Genomic DNA, 24,510 nt, shown 5'->3' on the forward strand with positions numbered 1-24,510 from the left:
TATAAATAAGGGATGAGTCTTCTAGTGTCCTCACACCTGCAGTATTCTCTGAAATCAAACAAAAGGAGACAGTGGGTTTGAAGTCTTCCTTGGCTAATAAACCATAAATGTGATCAACCCTGGAGCAGGCCCTGCAATATTAATTATCATTATGGTGATTATGTATAAGCCTATACACCGCCATAATGTATGGATTCTTCTCCCAATTTAAAAGGATTTTATTAGGCTTCAACTCAATTACCTTTTCAGTCAAGGCAAGAGACAATATGGCCTATTAGCCTAATTAGAACTAATTATACATGAAAGCTTATGCTTAACCAAAGCAATAATGCATTTGTTCCAGCAGATGTCTACCACCCGCCCGCCTGGCGAAGTCTGTTCTGTTCTTGAGGAAAGGACTAAAAGGAGCCCTCTGAGTATGACGTTTTTATGACGTCCTAGTCTCTTGGGTTACTGCTGCACTCTAACCTTTGCTTTCCTCATTTGGATTTCTCATACAAACCAAAACCATTGCATTGGACAGATCACCCATACCATAGTTTAGAATGTTTCTTATTTACCTAGTTTCTTATTTGTAGCACAGTAAAGCTCTCAAGTGTGTCTAAAGAAAAAATGCAGTAGTTCGACAAAGCAGAATGATAGATTGTAATAATGTTCTGGAACAGCATGTCAAACAATGTAAGGCACTAAAACTACTTAAAATACATACAATAGGATTTGCAACCATGTATTTACAAGCAAATTGTAGATCATTTAACTGTGCTTTTTCACTGCAATTATTAACATAAAATCTCCAGCATTTTGATTTTGATTGATTTCATTTTTATCTCAAATACACACGGATTGATTCCATAAAAAAATTACCTGCATCAAGAAATATTTTGTTAGATTGCTTTTTAGAATGATCTGTGTTCAGAATGAAGCTCTCCTCGTGACTAGACATTTCAGATCTATGCACAGTCAGACCACGAGTATGTCACTTATAAACTGTCGCCGGCCTCACAGATTAATGCCATTTTATTACACAAGCAATGAAATTATGGGAGGGAGGTCAAAGCATATCTTTTTTAAATAATTTTTATTTCACAGGCTAAGCCTCAAAGGTCACTAATTCCTTTTGAGATCTCAGGAAGCACAATAAGGAGATAATAAGGAGTCAACTGCACAAAGAAAAAGGCATAACACATTAAAGCCAGTAAGACTAACACGCAATGTGGGAGACTGCCTTGAATGCAATGAGGCAAGTGGACCTTACAGCTCTGAAAAGCAAAGCTGCTGGTGAACAGAGCATGTTCCCTAGTGCCAGCTAAAGGATGTCTCTTTGTACCTCTCTGAAAGGTGAAAATAAATAGTATAAGCAAAAGGGAGCCCCTTCACAATCATAGACAACAAAATAGGATAAGTTTGTTTTCTTTGTCCAAAGACATTAGCTAATAAATACATAGGGCTGCAGTGTTCAGTTACCTTATAAGGTCAACAGACCTGTGTTAAAGCTAGTTAACATCTCCCAGATCATGAGGACATATCTATAACACGGTAATTGTAAGAGTGGGATGGATCACACCTAAATATTTTCACTGCTGTGTAGTATCACATTGCAAATGTGGTCCAATATAGAATCCAGCTCTGGAAACCTGGATCTCAAAACCTAGACTTTGATCATCTAGACATCTGTGCACAAAATGTATTTATTTATTTGATAAGCTTTCTATGGTATGTTTACATTTCCAGTATATGCAGTGTACCCTATGAAAGAAAGAGAGGGCTTCCATCTATGTGAACTGATATTCTCTGTCTAGTAAACATGACTTCAATATGGAACAGCACCTATGCATCAAATATTATGAAAAGATACAAGACCTATTTAATATCGCTCTAGTGAGTCAGAAGGCTTTCAGTTCAAGGAGGAATATGATTTCCCCCTGACTCATATAAGCAGAGCAGCAAAGGCATGTAAGCTCTTTCAGTAACATATTTTTTCACCATCAGCACAGTGTAATTGGGGACTTCAATTTTTGACTTTTGCTCCAGTGGTTTAAACGGTTTAATCAGTTTCTACATCAGTGTACTTGTATGCATTGCTTATGCAAGTACATGTATACACGGGAACACGGGAGAATTGAAGCAGGGATTTATGGAGGGGTCAAGAATCCTACAGGGCAGGCCAATGCAAGTACAGGAACTGTTTGCTGTGAAACACAGACCCCGTGCTGGAATGGGACGTGTTGCTGGGAATTCTCAGATGAGTGGATTAACCATATGGCATGAGGGACATCCAGGGACTTTTCTGTGATATTTCTGTGCTTAAAGGTCAGTTTTAAATTATCAATGTGATTGATTTCAGAGGATCAAGAGTTATATTTCTTAAAATGTGAACGTGCCCTGCATTTTTGGTGTGAAAACAAAAAAGATGTATGTAAAATGTACAACCCCCTCTGAAAAAAGTTCAGTTATATTTAGTTTATTTAAAAGGACTAAATGGGACAGTTTGCAGCGAACAATTTCTCAATGTAGCAAAACTAGGCTAAAGACTTCTCAACCTAAAGCCCTAGTTGAGCTCAATTACTAATGGATATGGAAGGCCTGTGCTGAAAAAAATATTCTAGGTATAGAGTAATGATCAACCTATCATACCGATCCTATGAACATTATGATCATTTAAAGCTCTGCTTTCGATTTACAAGTGGCTTGGTTGTGCTATAAAAACAAATGATAATACTGATTTTGAAGGAATGTGAAGTCTTTTCTTAAGATTCTTTTTTAGTGAGGATTAGAGGCCTATAACACATTTCGAAATGCTATAAGCCTCAAAAACACTTTAGCAAATTTTAAATTGAACAGTTTGCAGCAACGAACTTGATTGACTGATTGAGTCACACGGCAGCAGGAGTTCTCTTAATCAGTCTTTTCTAGGCTAGAATAAACTGAACAGAGATGTGCTGTTTGAATGGAGTTTTCACTCACAGTATTTTAAGCTGCCACAGGGGGCTATATCTCCCAGCTCTGCACAGAGGGAAGTGTTTCCACAGTTCTTCAATGGATGGAAGGAGGCACAAGCAGACTCGTAATGAAGAGTCCCACAAATAGGGGCTCGAAACCATGATGATCGCAGCTCTGTGTCATCAGAGTGGAGAGCGTTTGCCAGACCTCAAGTTTAGAGAGCCCTGTCTATACAGCTTGGCTTTGTTTTTGCTTTATAGGTTTCCACAAATCATGTGTGCCTGTAGTCTGTAGAACATACATGATTACATCTGCTGCTGAGTGTGACCCAGGCACTTATAAGTCCATTTCCACTAAAAGCTATGATCTATTGTCATGGGATCATGGGAGGGAAGTAAGTATATAAAAGGAGGGGACAAAAAGTACAGCTGAAAGAAGTGAAACTGGCCTACAATATTTTTATAGGATATTTCTCAGGATGCACTATTAAACCAAAACATGCATCTCAAGGTCATGATATGAAAAAAGTACATATATGAAGTCAAGCATTATGAATATAAATAGATATAACATTTTTATTTCCCCAGTTTTGTTCAAACTGGTTTTACATTCTAAAGACAAGAACGGCAGAATTTTTATATAAAGTTTGGAAACTTTTTGAAGTTAAAAAAAAAAAACATATTATATCTACCTATTTAAACTTGATGTGACACATGGATTTAAGTCTTACTATTGTACTCCTAGGCTTTCTTTGTTCATGCCTCTGCCTTGTTATTATTCTATACCCTGGAGATAGCCTTTGCTTTTCCTCTCATTTCTGACTGTTCTGACAGGGATACTTTATCATTGATTGAATTAATGTTTTTCAATTGCAGGGAAAAGCTGTGGTGCACATGCAACATGAAAATTATTATTACCTCGGTATCCCGGAATTGCTCAATATTGGAAGATTTCTAAATCTGTTAATATTTCCTTGAGTTGCAATTAAAACCAATTTCACCAATTAAACTGACATTAAACACTTAAAATAGACATTGTTTATGGATGCCTGTATGCATGCATCTTGCAGAGGGAATGTTTAAATTTGTAATGTGATTTGTTCAACTTTGTAGAATTAATCTTACTGCAGTACTTCTTCCCTCAAAAAACTATTTTCAGAAAGTAATTTGTTTGAAAATACTGTGTGTATTCCATGCTTTACTACTAAATTAATTATTGTCTATCTTTATTGTTATTGAGCATACTCTTTACTAAATTTGCTTCCACTAAAAATCCATATTGTGAATGCAATATGCACGATGATTTCACCATTAAACCAAACACAATTAGAACTGATTTGAAAGTTCTGAGGTTGTGAGTAAATAATTTAGACTTTGATCATATAGTCTACTCTGCTGGGATTAATACTGACACAAAGATTTTGCTTTTAATGAAAATGCTTTTGGAGTCTTTGGGAGTGCAATAGAAAGGTATTGTTATTATTATTATTATTATTATTATTATTATTATTATTATTATTATTATTATTATAGATACATTGTGCTTTTTCATGATTAGTGTACTTCAAAATACACACCAATAAGGATAGGAAATAAACGTCTCACTTCCTCATTATTGTAAAGATCTGTGAATGGTTTGGGTAAATCGTGGCATGGCCTGAATCTTTTGAATGATTTAGCTTTTTCGATAAAAAAAAAAACAATGTCATCAGGATAAAACCAGCTCCTCAGAATCAAATCTTTGTTTGTGTCAGAGCTGGCCAATCCTAGTCTGGGTGGGGGGTCTTTGGCATTTGGTTCTACATAAGTACCTTACAAAAGAATCATACCCAATTAGTGTCGTTAGCTGGTGAAAATTCGTGTTTGTCGATTTGATTTGGCATGATGAGCATTGCCACTTTAGGTACAAGGGTAAACTGCACTGTTGTAAACCCGTGCTCTCACCATGGCCAGTGGCACAATGCCCCCCAGGTCTTTCTGTGCCAGGAGAATCTCCGTCTCTGCCTCCTCTGTTAGGGTCCTTGTGCTTGGGTACTCCACCTGCCACGTTATAGACTTGGTCCCCAGGGGGCCCAGGAAGCTGTCCACTTCCAGATCGACCTGCAACACCTTCTGTAAGCCACTTTCCACCCTGCAAATACAACCAGAGACAAGAGACAATGTCAGCTACAAATGGACTAAACACAGCCTGGTAAAGGGAGAACGTATTTTAAATGATGATCTTGGAGGCCAGCCAATATAAAGTCAATATTTATGAAATGTATCCTGTCAGAGGTCAATTCCTTCACAGTGACAGGTGAAGAGAGCTCCTTCAGTCCAGAATATAGGTCACATTTGCATACTTTGGAAAACGAGAAACCACAGGTACTTTAGTAACGGGTAGAATAATACCCCTGGGGTTTTTGCTTGGGGACTTCTCATTTAAAACTTTACAATGTTTATAGTAATATAATTAGACAACAGTACTGTTCGGTAGAACTGAATTAAACCTGACAAACGTACAGCATGGATAATAAAACACTCCATGGCAATATAACTCTCTTGAGTATTGAGTTTAAATATAGCCTGGAGGTAAGAAAGGTCACTATTACATGTAAGCTAAGGGAGATGCCAAATGGCATAAGATCTATCAGCTCAGTCTTGTACAGCGAGCACATAAGTCTCAACCAATAAAAGCTCATTGGCTGCTCCATGCCACACCGGTGTTAAAAAGCATCAAGTTGATAAGATGGAGGTTAGGGAGCTCTCGCAATAAGTCTAGGAACATACTCTCATTTCTTGCCTGTTGGAAGAGAATGGCTTTGGTTTGCTTGGAGATATTATTCCAGTGTAAAGTTCACACCTCACAAAGAAAAAAAAAAAAAAAACTATTTACTTTACTGTGCATTGAAGGGTTTACATTCCCAGTGGCTTGTTTTTCAAATAATACATGCTTTATTATTTGTATCATTTATTTGTAAACTGAAAGGATTTTCAAACCAATGGATAGAATTTCAAATTGTATCTGATATGAAAAGCAGATCCTAACGGTATGTGGATAAAATAAAAAATACAGTTGTTGAACATTGGTTTAGTTATTTTCTTCTGAAATTAATGTTACTTTTAAACTATTTTAGATATTGTAGAGCACAAGAAATCAATTTGTAGGTGAAAAAAATGTATATATTTTATAATATAAACACACAACCTTTAATTCATTTTATAACATACTACAAAACTCATTGGTTGTGAAACAAACATTTAAATACCCTTATATGACAGATGATCTATATCATTTTTCATCACAGCAGATGCCAGTTCAGTTTTGAGTAACTAGACATCTTCAAAGTAAGCAGCTGTACTTATATATAATCTGAAAGCTTTAGCAGTTTTCAGATCATGCGAGAGATTACAATAAAACCAATATATATATATATATTGCGTGTCCACCGAACGAGATGGCAGAGACTTCATTAATTCTTTATTTTAGGAAAACAAAGCAAATGCAGGCAGCTGAAAATAAGCAAGAGGTCACCTTAGGGTTTTGAACTACAAGTTATGGTTACTGAGAGTGTTTGTGTTTGTGTGCAGAAGCCTGTGTATGTGTTATGCCTCTGGCCTGTAGACAGTGCTTCTGAAATAAACAATATCAGTAAGACTGGGCTTCTAAATTATACCTCTAGGCTGCTGTCTTCCTTAGAGAGTGACCTTCTTTTCTTTAACTAATTTTTTTATCCCAAAGTAGTTTTATTTTTTTCCTTATAACACAAGTAGGTGGTTCTCAGATCTGTAGGGTTAGCATTTCATATTAAGGTAAAGGTAAAACTGTATTTATCATACAGAGACAAACAAGAGAATTGATAAAGAACGAAAACCTGTGAACAAACTAAAACCCAAGCACAATATGTTTCTAGATCTGTGCAACTGCATTCACATATTCTGTGTAAAGACCCACATAAAGGCAGTAAAGAGAAGATGTTCTGACTTAGTGAACACCTCGGGATGTCATCAGTTGGGTGTATGACTTACAGTGAAAGCTACACCATGTCCTGAATGCACCGTTCTTGGGAAAGTTCAGTGTAGAGGACAAGAGATATGCAAAAGGGCATATAGAGCTGAGAGTGCTACAACATACCAGGGCATTCTAGCCTATCTTCCACCAAAGCTACACACTTGTGAGGCCTGATGCTCTTGAACTTGAAATCAGGTAAGTGAGGTAATTTCAACCTTCAGGCGGCATGAGATTCAGAATGACATTTCCCAGGTCTCACAGGATTGTGTGTGTGAACTTCCTGACTACCTGTACTTCCAAACACATTAGAATCTAACCCACATCAACCGGCTTTGAATTGCAATTGCCTCCCAATGCGATGTGGGGGAAATTAGTAGCCTAGAGACTAGGTCATCTGGTGCATTCTGGACTGATGACAATCACAAAAGCATGGCCCTCTCCTCTAGGACTCAGAATACAACCTTCTAGTTTCAATAGAGTAGTGTAAAAGCAATGATCATTGTGGCAGAATGAACTTTATTTCACTGTATTTATCCATTTATTTGTTTTTTTGGGATCCAGACATATCAGCTAAGTACAGGCACCATTCTGCTGTCAGTATGAATCAATCTCTGCACTACAGGGAGGTTGGAAACGTAGGAAAGGTATGCTGGAAGGGAACTTGGAGCTTTGTCAAAGTGAAAATGTTCATAGGATTGAACCTTTTCTTAAAAAAATGTCTTCCTGGAAAAGTCTGATTGTTAAGGGGGAATCGTCTATTTTTAACTAAATTATACACAATGCCCAGATGTGCCGACACATGTCATGTCAATATAGTAACCTGGGCATTCCACAAGACAATGGACTCAAGTCAATGAGAATGAATAAATTGCAGATCATGTGATAAAACACCCCATTTGAAATCATTTAAGCTGATAGAACAGCATTGATTCAGACAAGTTAGATCTCTCACTGAGAATAAACCGCGTAAATAAGTATTGACACCAAAGCAGCTAATTGTTTTCTCAAGCGCCTTCCTTCATTTAACAAAAGCTATTGTATGCCTCCTCGGAGAATCGATATTCAGAAATATGCCAACTGTTTTCTGTATATTGTTTGTGACAGTTGTAAGGATAATATAACCTATTTCCTGTATGCAGCACCCCTGTATGCATCTGAAAATGAAGCTAAACAACAAACGCTGTGTTACATTAAAGATTGCATATCCTTTTGAAGCTGAATAACTTGTACACTCTCGCAGCATTTGCAAAACAAAGACCTTTGCCTGCAGTTGTTATTATACATGGTGTAGGATACCTGTTTACAGAACTCCGTGCCAGCTCTCATTAAGGATTCGCGAGCAGCATAAGCGAGATATCACAACGTTTTCTACCATATCTGAATCCTTTTAAAGGTGGCTAACTTAAATGCATGTTCATCCCTTATTATTTATTCAATGTTAAATGCGTGCCGTACTTGAGTTTACTTCAATGAAACACACAAAGCACTTGTTTGTATTGATTCAGCTATAAATATTGGTTGTCAGGATGTTTGTGTGATAAAAGCATGATGAGATTTCAAGAACAGTTACAGTGCAATCTGTGACCATACAGCTTGGAATTAGGTACATCGACAGCACCATAATAGCAAGCCTGACATTTCCTACCCCTAAGCTTCAAATATGGTCAAACATTAAACTATTAAAAATCTGATGAACATTCAACACTGCCCAGGACTGTGAGAGACTTCTCTGAGCATGTTTACACTTTAGAGATCATTGCTTTGTTGCATTATCTTATGAAAATGAAAATGATAGGCACCAGAGAGTACTGAGTGCAACAGAAATCACAGTGGGATGAATGACATTACGTTAGGGGCATTGTGGGTAATTCAATGTGCACAATATTATTGACTAACATGAGTCTCTTTCTGCACAAATTGGCCTTTTAGACAAAGTAATTATTGCCTAGCATTGTCTCATAATTTGTTTAAGCTCATAATTTATGTCTCGGTATGGGAATCTCTTAGGAGCACGGTGGCCCCCAATTAAGGTTTTAGGTGAAATCAAATAGGAGGCATAAGAGGTCACTGGAGCCATTTCGTGATTGGTTTCCATCCTCTGGGAGTCCTATTGACATTGTCTGCATTAACCCCGGTGACTCTATATTAGACACACATTATTAGCAATTATCAATCATCTAAGACAATCCAGCCCATCCTCCAGCAGTCTTGAGTCTGCTGATATATCCATGAAAGTCACAATCCTTAACCTCTCTCTATAACACTGAGCATAGGCACAGAAATAAATTATGAGTGCCAGTGGACAACACATGCTGAATAATGTAAATGACCCGAGCTCTGGCGTGGGCAGCCGTGATGTAATTGCATCAGTGTTTAACCATCTTGCAGCAAACATCCAGTGGAGGATGCATTGTAAGTGCTACAGAAACCAGTAAATAAACAAGAGCCTCCGCGCCTCCCTGCCTTTTACTTGTTGTTTCAGCAGAATTCCTCAATCATGAAAACAGAAACAAAGCCGCATTTGCATTCAAAGCTCTCCCACTCCACTGCCACCGAAGAACCCACCGGCATCAGCTCTGTAGTCTGACTGCCGCTATAGACCACTCTGAGTTATTGGTGCAGATTAAGGTTGAGATTTCCAGGTGCCGCAGAGGACTCCTGCCATCTTCCTCCAGGGTCCTTTGGGCTGCATTGCTATTCCGCTGGCTGAGTGCAACTTCTGCCACCTAGCAGCAGTGTTGTGCGTGCCGAGCTGGAGAGAGAGCGTGTGCTGGTGTGTGGGCAGCAGAGGGCACCATCCTGTTGCACTTCCCTCCCTCCCTCTCCCTGTGTCAGATACAGCAGCTGGCGCCAGGATTAGGGGTCTAATAAGACACTCCCTCCCAGCTGGCAACCAGCCAGTCACTCCTGCTTCACATGCAGTAGCCATCACTTGTAAATCTGCCTTGTTTGTGGAGAAGAAAAGAGTTATTAATATCTCGAGGGCATCTCCAGACTACTCATGGGCCTTGCACTTAGTTATCTTGTCAATTAGGTTTTATGTTTTTTTGAGGTAAACAAACCCATGATCCCACAGATGGGCCTAAGTGCAATGTGCCTGGATTTTAAGATCTCTGTCAGTCCGGCAAAAAATGAAAAAGTAAAAAGTAGATGATTCAGGTGTACTTAGTTAAAACCCGTACAGAGCAGTAATTCATCGGAAGGCCAGGAGTGACTCGTGGAGGTCATTGCTAATGAAGGCAGTCCTGTATAAGATGAACAAAAGCAAACAGGATAAATGGTTGGCTGTCAGATGTTAGGACTATGATGTGTAGTTTACATAACAGTGGATCAAAGGAACTCTAAGAGAAAGGAAAAACTGTGAGAAACACGTTGTTGCTGAACAATGCTTTACCCCGCCCTCCCATGCAGTGTTGCTCTACAACATGCATCACTCTGAAGCATTCGTGCAGCGCAGTTACAGAAGACTCACATAGATAAGTTTGAAACCTCCCGTCAAAGGACTTGCTTTTATATTACAGCCCAGCTTATACTGCCTGATCACCAAGGAAGCTCATGCTGTCTGACACACTCCAACAACAGCGCTGTAAGATGACAAACACCAAGTCAAGAGACATCTACCGTCTCTCCATGACGTCTATTAAAAACTTGAATAATAAATAAATAAACAAACAAACAAATAAATAAAATAGATGAATAGATATTTGAAGATAGCTGCCCTTGAAATGAGAACATCTCTTCTGATGTGTACTTTTGGAATAATTAAAAGACAAAATAATAACAATATCAATAATAAGAGTAAGTCCTTGATATGTCAACAAAAATGATGCAGTAGAAGATTAAGATATACAAGCTAGGAAGGACTCTTTGCATTTTTATTGGAATAGAAGAAAATTAATCGATTGGAAAGATTTAGAGGTTTATAAACAAGGACACTGCATAATACCCAAAGAATACCCCCCAAAATATACTATGCGATATTAATTTTTCAGTGCAATCTACCAAATTAAGTAAATCCATCAATGTCATTGACTCAGTACATTCATTTACACATCTGTCTTGTGACATGAGAAATAAATCAGTAGAAACCCAATCCCCGATCTTTATTTATTTATTCTGTAACGCTTTTCTCATATTGATAAATATGGACATGATTATTTCCCAAGCAAATGGTACAAGATTGATTGGATCATTAAGTGCAAACTCACTCAGGGTTACCACATGAGTCAAATCAAGTTTGTACCCCTCTCGACTCTAGGCTAATGACAATTACGAATGGGGAATAGCTGTGTGCCAAGTATCGTGACCACCGTACCGATTTCAGTGTCTTTCTCTTGGTTTTATTGTACCACAGTTGAAGACCTACAGGAGTAACTGGGCCCAGACCTGAGCTAGGTAGAGAGCAATCTTTAATGTTGGTTCTCTTCACTGTGGCTCTCAGTGGACACAAGGGAAATACAAGATCTCTGTTGCCATGGCTAATCAGGATCACAAAGATCGAGAGACTATAATTAAAGAGATGATTGATAAGGAGGACACACACTCTCTCTTGTCCTCTTGACTTCTGGTGGTACAACTGTATTCCAGTCCTCTTTCACTCATTTTTTCCTCCCATAATTTGAGGAAATTAGTTGTATCAAATGCATAGTCATACACAGAATGAATATATACATAGACTTTCCCACAGTATAATTTCTTAGCATGACATTTTGCTTAAGAATATACATATATTAATCTCCTAACACAGTTTCTGTATAATTTGGCTGTGTCCATGGAGAAGCTGTGCTAATCCAAGTTTATGTCCTCGTGTGGACTTTTGTCTTCTCCGGATGATGTTCAAAAAGAGCTTTCAGATTTTCTCAGCTGCTTTCTCAGCTGTTTAATTCCAACAATCTCTCACAGAAAATAAATCTCACCTGCTTGTTTATGCTTGTTATCAGTTTTACCTTAGATAGCAAAGTGGTGCGATTAAAGCCTGACAAGATGAAATAGGGCTCTGATAAGCATTTGTTCTTCAATTTGTGCAGAATTAGGCTGCATTCGACAAACCAACACAAAAATACAGAGACCAGTGCGTGGGTCTGGCCTCTGCACGGGCGCACCTAATTATGAAGCTGGCTTGTAATTAAATTTAACCACTATGCTAAAAACATTAACATTTACCTGAAATATATAAACCACCAGTCAAAATATGCCACGTCTGTGAGAGCAGTCTACACCTATTGAGTTTAAGCTGGCTATTTCCCCTCAAGGCTTCTTCAAGAGCTGGAATAAGAAAGATTTAAATGTCATGGAGAATAAACTGACAGAAAAAATAAACAATTTCACGACTGAGGTAATTTATTTCTTGCAGTCTTCTCCTGGGAAAGCCATAATTGAAACTGGCTCCATTGTCCTATTATCAGGCCCAATGTTTCACTGTGACACTTTCATTTAATCATACAGAAAGATCCGATATGGCTTCTTCTGCTTTCCATCTAACACCGCTGGGGTTCGTGTAGAGCTACGCAGGAGAGTTTTTTTGTGTGTTTTTTCCTCTGAAGCCTTGGCATTTGGACTGGTGCTATCTTCTCTCTCAGATCTTAAGGGCCCTACAAATACATTTCAATGTGTCTTCTCTTCGCAGCTCGGCATCTGCTTAAGTATGAGGCGTGCAGTGTCTGTAGAAAGACTCTTATCCTCCAGGAAATCACGTTAAGTGCTTCTTCTTTCTTTATCTTGGGTTAGTTTCCCTTGTTATTATTATTTTGTTTAAGTGTTTTTTTTCCCATTTCTTTTCATTCACAAACAATAAATCAAGCTCTATTAATAATGTGCTAAAAGAGAGCATTCATTGGGGGAGAACGTTGAGGCCACAAAACAAGTGCACGGACTGTACAGATTGTGTGTGCGTCTGAACCACACGTAATTTGTTTAGTAGAGAGCTGCAACCTTAGGAGCCAAGAAAAGAATACATCCCAAGTGTTGCAAAAATACTATCAGGCTAAAACCAATTGCGAAGAAAGAATAATCTAATTTTGAGCTCTAACAGAGCTTACCAACAACACCCATAGCAATTCTCGGCTTTTGCTTGATTGAGGGAGGTCATGTGGGAAAAGGAATAACACAGTAATGATATTCACCTCAATCTACATATAATTTTATTTTTTACCACTTAGCTGGAATGCAATCTATTTTTTGTTTGTTTGTTTTGGTAAGATGCAACTTTAAAATTCCCGCTGCCAACACATTCACACCATTTCCATCCGTTAAGTGAGATGCTAGCTTACTCTCCATGTAACTGGCTGTCTGAGTCTTTACAGAATAAAAATCGTGATTCATTTCTAATCTTCCCAATCAGGCGGCCAGTGAATAAGCCTTAATTATATTAACTGCAGTCTCGACATATACATATTGTAAAATGGAATGGCAACACATACCGCAGTATATTACATTCTTTGCATTTCCCATTAATTAAGATTTCAGTATATAGGTGCTTAATGTAATTACATTTTCTTTCTTTCTTTTTTTTCAATCAAATTTAGAAAATTGCAAGATATTATGATGTATTGCATGACATTAACTGGTGTGTAGTCTGGTCCAGGTATTTCATTGTTTGATAAAATTGGAGTACTGCAGTGCAATTTCAGCATTCCATCACTGAAGTCAGTTTTAAAGTACATGGGGAAATAAATCCTAAACATTGTTACATATTTGTTCCACATGTTTCTGCTTTGCTGTGAAAAGCTTTCATACTACAACCCAGAGTCTAAGCTTGTGTAGAGTATTCTTCTTCTTCTTCTTCTTCTTAATAATAATAATAATAATAATAATAATAATAATAATAATAATAATAATAATAATAATATCATTGTTATTATCATTATTATTAATTTGTATTCGTTAGCAGATGCCCTTGCCCAGGGTGTCTTTCATTTGTCACAAAATAAACACATTAAAATAAATGCAAAACAAATAAATTCACTTAATTTTCAAAGTAAAAGCAGAAATATGGTAATGGTAAAAACAGAGCTACAAGCAATGGGGACAAAGCTGGGATAATGACCAGTGTTAGAGAAGTTAGAATAAGTTGCTTTAAAATGCAAGAAAAAGTTAGAAAGTTAGTATGCAACTTGGTGGCTGGTGTATTGAGGTGCAGTAATACAAGTTAAAGAGAAAATGTGTGTTATGTATTTATATACACCAGTGGTTCTCAATCTTGGTCCTGGGGACCCAGTGTCCTGCTGTTATTTGGTATTTCAATTCAAGTTCAAGTAATAATTGGCCTACTTAGAGCTTAGTAAGAATTTTAAACCATTGGATACGTCAGGTTGAATACAAAAGTATATTAGGTTCCCAAATTCTCCAACTTTTACTCATTTACATTTCAAAAGTCAAATAATGCAAATTATTAGTTCAATTAAGGTTTGAGTTCATTGAGGGTGGATCAAAAACCAGCAGGACACTGGGTTCACAAAATCAGGATTAGGAACCACTGCCATACACAAAAGTAACATTTGGGTTTTTTATTTTTTTATCATCATCATCCACAAATACTTTCCATTAATGCTATATTTCAGCATTTCATTGCACCTCTTTTGGCTGGTGAAGGAACCAGGCCTGTCTTACTGCAAATCTTTTTGAGTTCATATATATGCAAACTACAGCTGAGTTGAAGGCCAGCAGTGATAAGAGCACACACACACACCTCCATGAAGTGGAAGCTGTTATTCATATAATAAGCTCTGTGTTTTTTAAACAGTTGAGATCCTGAAAACACTGGCCAACTTGACATATTGTAGAAAAGTTGAGGTTCTGCTGGAATTCTCCCTGCTCAACAGCCACTGTGTACAATCCTTGCATTTTCCTTGGTAGGTTAATAGGCAAATACATAGATAGATAGTGAGAGAGACAGATAGACAGACAGAAATCCTGTATCCTGCCTCACAAATATACACTCACTTAAAGGATTATTAGGAACACCATACTAATACTGTGTTTGACCCCCTTTCGCCTTCAGAACTGCCTTAATTCTACGTGGCATTGATTCAACAAGGTGCTGAAAGCATTCTTTAGAAATGTTGGCCCATATTGATAGGATAGCATCTTGCAGTTGATGGAGATTTGTGGGATGCACATCCAGGGCACGAAGCTCCCGTTCCACCACATCCCAAAGATGCTCTATTGGGTTGAGATCTGGTGACTGTGGGGGCCAGTTTAGTACAGTGAACTCATTGTCATGTTCAAGAAACCAATTTGAAATGATTCGACCTTTGTGACATGGTGCATTACCCTGCTGGAAGTAGCCATCAGAGGATGGGTACATGGTGGTCATAAAGGGATGGACATGGTCAGAAACAATGCTCAGGTAGGCCGTGGCATTTAAACGATGCCCAATTGGCACTAAGGGGCTAAAGTGTGTCAAGAAAACATCCCCCACACCATTACACCACCACCACCAGCCTGCACAGTGGTAACAAGGCATGATGGATCCATGTTCTCATTCTGTTTACGCCAAATTCTGACTCTACCATCTGAATGTCTCAACAGAAATCGAGACTCATCAGACCAGGCAACATTTTTCCAGTCTTCAACTGTCCAATTTTGGTGAGCTTGTGCAAATTGTAGCCTCTTTTTCCTATTTGTAGTGGAGATGAGTGGTACCCGGTGGGGTCTTCTGCTGTTGTAGCCCATCCGCCTCACGGTTGTACGTGTTGTGGCCTCACAAATGCTTTGCTGCATACCTCGGTTGTAACGAGTGGTTATTTCAGTCAAAGTTGCTCTTCTATCAGCTTGAATCAGTCGGCCCATTCTCCTCTGAAATCTAGCATCAACAAGGCATTTTCGCCCACAGGACTGCCGCATACTGGATGTTTTTCCCTTTTCACACCATTCTTTGTAAACCCTAGAAATGGTTGTGCGTGAAAATCCCAGTAACTGAGCAGATTGTGAAATACTCAGACCGGCCCGTCTGGCACCAACAACCATGCCACGCTCAAAATTGCTTAAATCACCTTTCTTTCCCATTCAGACATTCAGTTTGGAGTTCAGGAGATTGTCTTGACCAGGACCACACCCCTAAATGCATTGAAGCAACTGCCATGTGATTGGTTGGTTAGATAATTGCATTAATGAGAAATTGAACAGGTGTTCCTAATAATCCTTTAGGTGAGTGTAGCTCTTTGGATAAGAGACTAAACAACCTCAACATTACATTTATTCTTCCCTTTATGCATTCTTGAGTTTTTTTATTTTTTTATCTGTTTTCTTTTAATACTGGGTCTTTTCATGTACAGCTGCAATTTCGTTAGCTCCGACAACAATACTTTATCAGTGAAATTGAATCAGTTCTATACACAGGAGAGAAAATAGGACACAACTAAAAAAAGCACAGCACTGTGTGAAATGTGCAATTCTGATTGTTGAAACCCAGCTTAAATTTCACTAAGCTGTTGAGGAATTTAATTTTGCAGGCCTTTAGATGTCCATTACAGAAGGCCTTATTATGCAGGTTTTCAGCAATGCGGTGAAAGTCTCTGGTAACATACTGCATTGTGTAACAGGGCCCTTACAGTGCAGACATGAAATATAATAATGGAGTTAACATAGTGCCAAGGGCTGAGGGCACTTTTAAGAGTGCCACCTTCTGTTACTGTTGCAAGTACAAAATAACAAAGTAAACTAGAAACAGAATAGCATGCTTTTCAATGTCCTAATCCTGTGATTGTGGTTGTTTATATGAGAAGATACAGGGGTCCGAGAGAAAGAGAGAGAATGAAAGAAAGGAAGAAAAGAAAACAGAATCATATGTGAAAGGTTTGTTTCCTCTCATCACTTGGGAGAAGATCTGCTGATACAACAACAAAGGCGGAGGGCTGTGCGAGGAGCTTGGCGCAGCTCAAATCACACTCTGGTCTCCAGTGGCTTTTCTCTATTGACAGAACCATTTCGAACAGCTCTATCTTCCACCCAGCTTTAGCCATTGGGGAAAAAGGAGTGTCCTGCGCTTACTGTACCCCTTAGAGCACTTCAATAGGGTTGGACAAAACACGTGAGAACCAATACAAAAGTCAAAATGTAAAATCCCACGGAAACACTCTGATGTAAAAGGCAGACCATCTTAACATCCATTCTACAGATACAGTAAGGTAATGACTCAACAGCGAGGAGTTACAAGTGAAAGGATGGAGAAAACTCCAAAGTTACGGAAAATTGTGGTGAAGTTTAGCCTGCCTGTATCAAACCTCATCCCACACCACTTTGATTCCTTACACTGGTGCTGAATTACACACCCTTGGCAAAAAGGGTCAACCAGGCAATCTTATTTTTCCATCTAGTATATTAAAGCGCTGAGGTCAAACAGCCAGCCAACAGAAAAAGGAGTTTATTTATAAACACTTACATGTCAAATTGCTACCTGTTATTATATTGGACATGAATATCTGAATAAGAAAATTAAATAATTAACAACTGTGTTCTGAATTGCAATTTTGTTTTGGTTTTAACATATGCAAATGAGCCTGCAATTCAAATGAAAATGAAGTGTGTCACTTCAGAGAGACGTCAAAACGAACGTCTGGCAGGCATTGTCAGTGAATGATAAAATGAGTGCCAGCACAGCACACCTGCAGTGACAGTGTATTTATAAATTGTTCAAAATTGCAGCAACCTTTTGCCAAAGCGACATGGGTTATAATGACATGGAAGTATCCATCATTCAACTGCAGGTAACTATCAAATAAATGGTAAGTAGACCTCATAAAAATGCTAGACGTGTTATTATATTAACATATTGCAAAAAAATACATGTATTGTATGTGGACAGATCAGGCATCAATCTCTGAGAAATAATCTGTTAAGAATATGTATTTAAGAGTAAGATATCCATCCAAAACAGCCTTTTGTATTAAATTTGAGTATTAAGTTATTTGTTGCTTACAATTATTTATTTGCAAGTTACATAACTTGTGTGGTAGTTGAGGGATGGGGCTCCTCTTTGTTGAGCTTCAGATTACTTGTAAATGTTCTTCTGTGGTGTGTAGGAGGAGAGAACGTGCTTTCATGTTTGAATTTAACACAACACTGATGTTAAACTGAACACTTCACGCTTGAAAACTGACACATAACACACAAAAAGGCCTTTATGATCTCATCAACGTGCAAAGGAACAATAACAAAACATATATATTTTGGACTGTGTTATAGATATAGTAAACAACATGCAGATGTCTGGTTTTTTTTTGGCTGTGCTGCCTGCAACACAAGCTCAGCATTTTTTGTTCCTGCCGAGGAGAGGAGTGTGGTTTGGAAAATGAAAAGGTTTGGTCTTCTGGTCTCTGGATGACACTGATTTGAGGCATAGCTAATATTTCACCAAAATCAAAGTTAGAAGATGAAGTAGTGGGATGTGAGCTGTGATATCCTTCTTCCCAGCTATCATTTCCTCTGAGATGTTAAACTAATACGCATGATGGATGGCTTGTCTGGTGCCATTCATTTGGCCCACTTTTACACGAACAGCATTGCAAAAAAATAAAATAAAACAGAATATTGAATTGTAGCATCCAAATGGGCACGCTGCAATAACGGTTGCCTTGGTAAAACAGATGATGTGACGCAGCTGGCAAATAAAAATAACTTGTTAGAGGCACTGACTCGCTGAATGTACACCATACTACAGTGGACATCTCATCAAAGTGCTACCTGACACTGCTGAGTACATTTGCCGCCCTTGGCCACATTGGTCTACAAAGCATGTTTTCATTCCTATTTATTTGCATGCGTATTTTTCTTGAATTATGAATCATTGGATATCACTACCGGCTCGTTAACTGGTTTTCAACCCTGTATTTGTATGTGTGTGTCACACAACTTTAAGAACAACTTGTACGTCTGTTGAACACACAAGGCAAATGTATCCACTATCAGTTCTGCTATATTATTATTTATTATTATGTATTTCTTGGCGGACATACAGCTTAAAGTTTGCACAAGACATCTAAGTATATGAAGTTCATTAAGAATTGTTTGATCATTAATAAAGCTGACTCCAGTTATTACAACAGAGCTTTGTAGATCTCAGTAGATCTGTTTAAATTGCAACAACATGGTCATACTTCAGCTCTTAAGCATGCTGTAAATTAGGCATGCAAACTACAGACACTGTGCATTTATAGCATGCTGGATAAACACAAAGATCCCATCCTATGTCAGCAGCAAAGTGCCTTTGTCTGAGTTCTGTGATTATGTGCATGGCCACATAAAAAAATAAAAATAAGAAAATCCTCAGAGTCCTTCTATCCCAGTGTTAACCAGGCATAGTCTTTTCTTTGTTTATGAGATGTGACAGGATCAGGCCCCAAGGTGGCATGGTTGCAGGTATCACAGCCCTGAAATCACCATTATGAACTGCTGGTGTTCTTTTATGGGGACAGACTGAGGGAAGTGTGGTGTGTGAAATACAAAGAGGAGACCCCAGCCATGAGGAACAGAAGAATACCAAAGGGAAGCTGCAGGAGGTGTACAATTCAGTTTAAGCTTAAAGTGACTTCTGCATTATAGGCAAGGGTCAAGAGCTATAACCATTATTCATAATAACTGTATCCCATTGAAAATGGAAGATCGAGGAAGCAATGATGTATGAATGCAGGTGTCTCTGATCAACATATCAAATCAAAAAGAAAAACAGGTTTTGCGTTTACAATCTTTAAGAAAAGAACGTCAGGTCAGACGTTTAACTGGAAAAAAATAAAACATTTCTAGTGATATATGACGGACTTGACAGATGTTGATTAGAATCTCCTGCTGCTTACAGGGTGATACGTCTGGAAAGCAAAATATTACTCCTTAGCAATGAAAAGAGAAAAGTGCTTTGGTGAGTGAAAAAAAAACTAGTTTAATCTGGTTCCAAAATAACTTTAAAGAGGAACTGACTTATAAAGTGACGCTAAAGTAAACTATGGATAAATGTAATTTATATAGTCTTGATTTTAATTTTTAGTTTGAATTTTAGAACAAATGGCTCCAAAAATAGGATAATGACATACATATATAATGTGTGTATGTATGTCCAAACATTTGAATCTACAACAAATCTCTCATCTTAAAAGGATTCTTTAGATAAAAAAGAAAAGAAGATGAATTGAATTCCCATCTATCGTATTCTCCTGTTACATGTAAAATAGATCTGGCAATTAGATTCGGAATAAGTTACTGTAGTAGAATTAAACTGTTATATTAATATGCATTAGATTCTTCTAAATCAATCATTTATTTTTCATTCTTCTTTATTTCAGCTTATCAAGAAAAGCCTAAGAGGTATTAATTATACTATTATAATGAAGCTTGGGCACAAATCTAAAGGGTTTTAAACACAAATGGCACAGTGTATATTAAAAACAGGGAGGAAATTAGATTTTCTATTAAATTTGTCATGCAACACTGATCACCTAACACACACACTGATGCCTACGAAGTCTGGACAGCATGTCTGAGATTCAGCATGAGTTAGCGCATGACAAGAACGGCCGCACATGAAGTCCAGCGTAGGCTAATCTTGGCACTGTAAGTATGTACTTTGCAGTCAAGACATATGCAGTCTAGAACCACACAGGCTTGAGGGAAATTTGATTCAAGTCTTCTGAAGGGCACCGACAAAGTCATCATCCACATACTTCACACACAGACCAAAGAGCAGGACCGTAACTGGAATGTAGGTTAAGATCAAGGTCCAAAGGCAGCCCCCCCACCAGTTTATACTTCAACTATACTCAGGCCATGATACAAATTCAGCATCTCTAAAATCTTTTAAGAATCAGATTAATGATATCTCTATAACAGGGGTGTCACCCTGCATTCCTGGAGGGCCACAGTGTCTTCTGGTTTCTCACTGAGGCTTAGTGAAGATATTTTGATTTTATTTTTACTGCTGATAATGCTGGTGACTCAAGATGGAGCAACCACAGAACTTTATAAAGCCTGGAGAGATGTATTATGGTAAATGTACTTCAGCATTAGACCATTAGTAACCAAGAACTGGGCTGGAGCAAAAAACAGAAGGCCCTGTGGCCCTCTAGGACCAGAGTTTGACACCCCTGCTCTATATCAACCAGTTCTCAGACCATGGCTATCTGAATGGGATTTTGTTTCTGTCTGTGAAGGGTTACTATATTCCTATCTGGGAATGTGCTTGAAAAAAGAAAAAAGAAATCTTTACAGACACACATACATAAAACTCTAGGGAAACTCAACATTCAGGGCTGTGTGTTTTGTAAAACGAAATATCATATGCTTGTGATCAGTTTACCTGGTATTGGCTATGCCTCAGTCAGTGACTTGATTTATAAAAGTGACCAGGGATATTGTTCTTGTTCTCCCAGACTGTATGTTGGAAATACAGAGATTGCCACAAACTTTCATAGAAACACGCTATTGTACTCATTCAATATTCAAACACTCCTGATAACAACAACTGTTTATGTGAAGTTAAATGCACAAGTATTAATTTCCAAAGATAGAAGGGATACAGAATGACAATGGGAGTGCCACTGACCTCTGACCTTTGATTAGTGATGTCATTAGTACCTCAGGAATATATATACATTTTTTTGCACTACAACTGCATACATAAATATTCTGAAAGCTGACTGCGCTTCATCAATGCATATGTTTGTTGTATTTTCTTGTTTAACAATTGCTAATCACAGTTAAGACTGCATTGTGCCCCTAAAGGCTAATTCATCTATTTATAGATAGTAGATCTCATGTTAATGGTACATTATGAAAGAAGCATTGAAGGCAGCATGAAGAAATACCCTGAGAGAATATGTGAGGAAAAACTTTAGGACCTTTAAATATGAATGCCTTCCTCGGGCACACTGCCGATTTATTTGTTTTATTGCTTATTAATTTTGTACTTAGAAAATGAAAGGAGAATTTACATTTTCTTTTAAAGTCATTCCATTCATCCAAATTAGAGAAAGACATCTAGTGGTCTCTATCTTCTGCGGATTGTTGTTTTTCTGTGAGTGCAAATTATCCAAAGGCATCCACTGTGAAACTGCATGTACTTAATCATATTAAAATTCAACAAAGGATTACAAAACAGTATATAAAACCTATACAGCACTGGTTTATAAGAATTAAATCTTTATTTAGAACCACACTGATCTTTATTTTCCGTGGTAGACCGGTTTTTATCTCACTTAGTATTTTTAAACTGTAGGGACGGTTACTGTAACACATAAACCATTTCAATTATTTGACAAAGAACACTAACATGCACTTAGAAAACGAAACCCAGTGCCTGATTAAAGCATCAGAGCTGTCCACAAAGAACATTAAACGAGTACCTGGACCAAATCAAAACCCTCGATCCACGAATCAATGGCAAATTAAAAACAAATATTTGATTGTATCTGGTAGAAGGTAGAACCTTCCTGTGAAACTAAGCCACCATTGGGTCCTGTGATTATAATTTGCTATTTGCCAGTTGATTTGGTCTGGGCTCAAAATGAAATACTTAATTGCCTGATTAAATGGAAATAACATTGTTTCCAGGTCTAATTAGAAAATACATTGCTCTCAAAACAAAGGGAAAAAGAGGGAGATTGAAAAAGTAATTTCAAGTGGTACCTTCAGTCTCGGCAGACCAGAAACAAAAAGAAAATAAATAATGCTTTTAAATGTAAAGTCAGGTGTTAGGATGGGAGGCTCTTGCTGTACAATTGGCCTGGTGTCAACAAAACAGCTACAAACAATTGAAATGGCTACCGAAGTTGGATGACCTCCACTATTTTATATATTGTCATGCTGAAACCTAATAAAATCTGATACACAAGAACTAGGAACTGAACTCAAATGGTTTTAAAGCTTTTACACAAGTCTAACAAATATGGATATAGTAGATACAGGTAAACTCTTCTGTCACTAATAGGGGAAATAGACTAACACACAATCTCCCAACACTGATTGAGTTGATGGGAAGGAGAATGTACTGCTCAATCAAAAAACAAGAAAGTGTATAATAACTGTATGCACAAAATCAACCAGCATCTCTACCACCATCAAACTCAGTTTGTAACTAGCATGGGATTCAAGATTATAAACCCTCTTAAATGTATCTCTGCAATATTAAGGTACCTTTTCATTCTATAAAAAATGCCAAGGGATGAACAAAAACAAGATGAATCTTTGGCAGAATATATACTTTTAACAGGAATTGTGTTCCCATTACACACAAAAAAAAAAAAAAAAATTACACATTTTAGTAAAGGTTCTCTTCCTTCAAGCATATGTGCCTGTTTGAATGGCTGCATTACACCTACAGGATTACTATTCAGCTTCTTATAAAGATGTATTAACCCTTGAATGTTTTTGGTTCCAAAAGTTGAGAATAATGTTATTAAAAAAAAGAAAAAAGAAAACACATCTTTTATTTCCATTTTAATATAGCCTGGGTCCCTCTCCACTGATCACTGAAGCAGTGACATCAATTCCAGATTAAAGAGCCTTCTGGCTCCCAGCTCTCAAAAAATCTGCCGTCTGCCAGAGCGTAAAGTTAACAGCACTGTCTGTCGGTCACATCGCCAGCGAATGATGGCTGCTCCCAGATTGACATTGATTTGTGTCTGAGCTGCCTTGCAATATATATCACAGCTCCCAGTCCCATGCGCACAGTTCAGCCCAGTGACTGCCAATAACTCCGTGCCCCAGGATGCGGGATAGACTGACACAGCATAACTGGCCTGCCAGCTACGGTCCAGGGATTTGTTTGATCATTCAGTCGTGATAGATACTGTATAAGATACATTCAGTGTGAAAGTTCATCAATATCGTCCCCAGGGAGGGCATGGATGGGAAGGAACGGAATTCTACTTATTTCCTTTGTTAAGAGAAAAAAAAAAAAAAGATTTTTCTAGAGGCACACAGAGAATTGACAAGTGCCCTGAACTTTTCCTTCTCCCTGAGGAGTTGCACTTGTTTTTTTTTTATGTACACATCCTTATAAATTGTATCCCAAGGCTTAAAATCCATAAAACATCACCCAAGGACGTAGGGGGGACATACTGTAGATTACAGTACTCAAGTACAAAGATATTCTGTTTAGTTTAACATTACAGCAGCTATACAATATGGGTCAAAGGAAAGTTCCCAATAATGGCTTTTTGTTGCTGATTGCCAAATGGCATGTTCTGTATAGTCTGACTCATTTTGTGCAGAAAAAGAAAGAATAAGTCAATTGTGTCTGAGAGAGAGGAACGCCTTAGGACTGCTGACATAACCTGAAGTGTCCACCTCTTACAATCGTTTTTGTAGTTAACAAACATCACAGCAGCACTGGGCTTCTGCTGTCAAGCAATACAGCACTTTTCCTATAGGTGTCACTGAGGAAACCATAAGGCTCTGCTGGAAAATAACTTAACACCATGAAGGGGAGAGAATTTGTTGGCCATAAACATTACTCCATTTCTGAGAATGTCTGTAGTTTTGTCTCACATGGGGCGTGCCTGTCCAAGTGGTTAATGAGGCCTTTTGTTAAATGTTTATTGTTATCAACACTACAATGATTAGACTTTCATTAATTTGAGAGACACAGGAGGA

At 37.9% G+C, this 24,510-nt stretch overlaps 1 protein-coding gene across 1 annotated transcript in view; it reads right to left on the bottom strand.

Moving 5' to 3' along the window:
• LOC136712643 (transmembrane protein 132C) overlaps window positions 1-24,510 on the bottom strand; it is a 167,919-nt gene that overhangs the window by 44,764 nt on the left and 98,645 nt on the right. Inside the window, exon 4 of the mRNA XM_066689323.1 lies at window positions 4,884-5,070. Coding sequence (XP_066545420.1) covers window positions 4,884-5,070 — 187 coding nt within the window. The remainder of the gene's footprint in view (window positions 1-4,883; window positions 5,071-24,510) is intronic.

The sequence above is a fragment of the Amia ocellicauda genome, chromosome 17 (genome assembly GCF_036373705.1).
Source record: "Amia ocellicauda isolate fAmiCal2 chromosome 17, fAmiCal2.hap1, whole genome shotgun sequence".
Taxonomy (NCBI): Eukaryota; Metazoa; Chordata; class Actinopteri; order Amiiformes; family Amiidae; genus Amia; species Amia ocellicauda.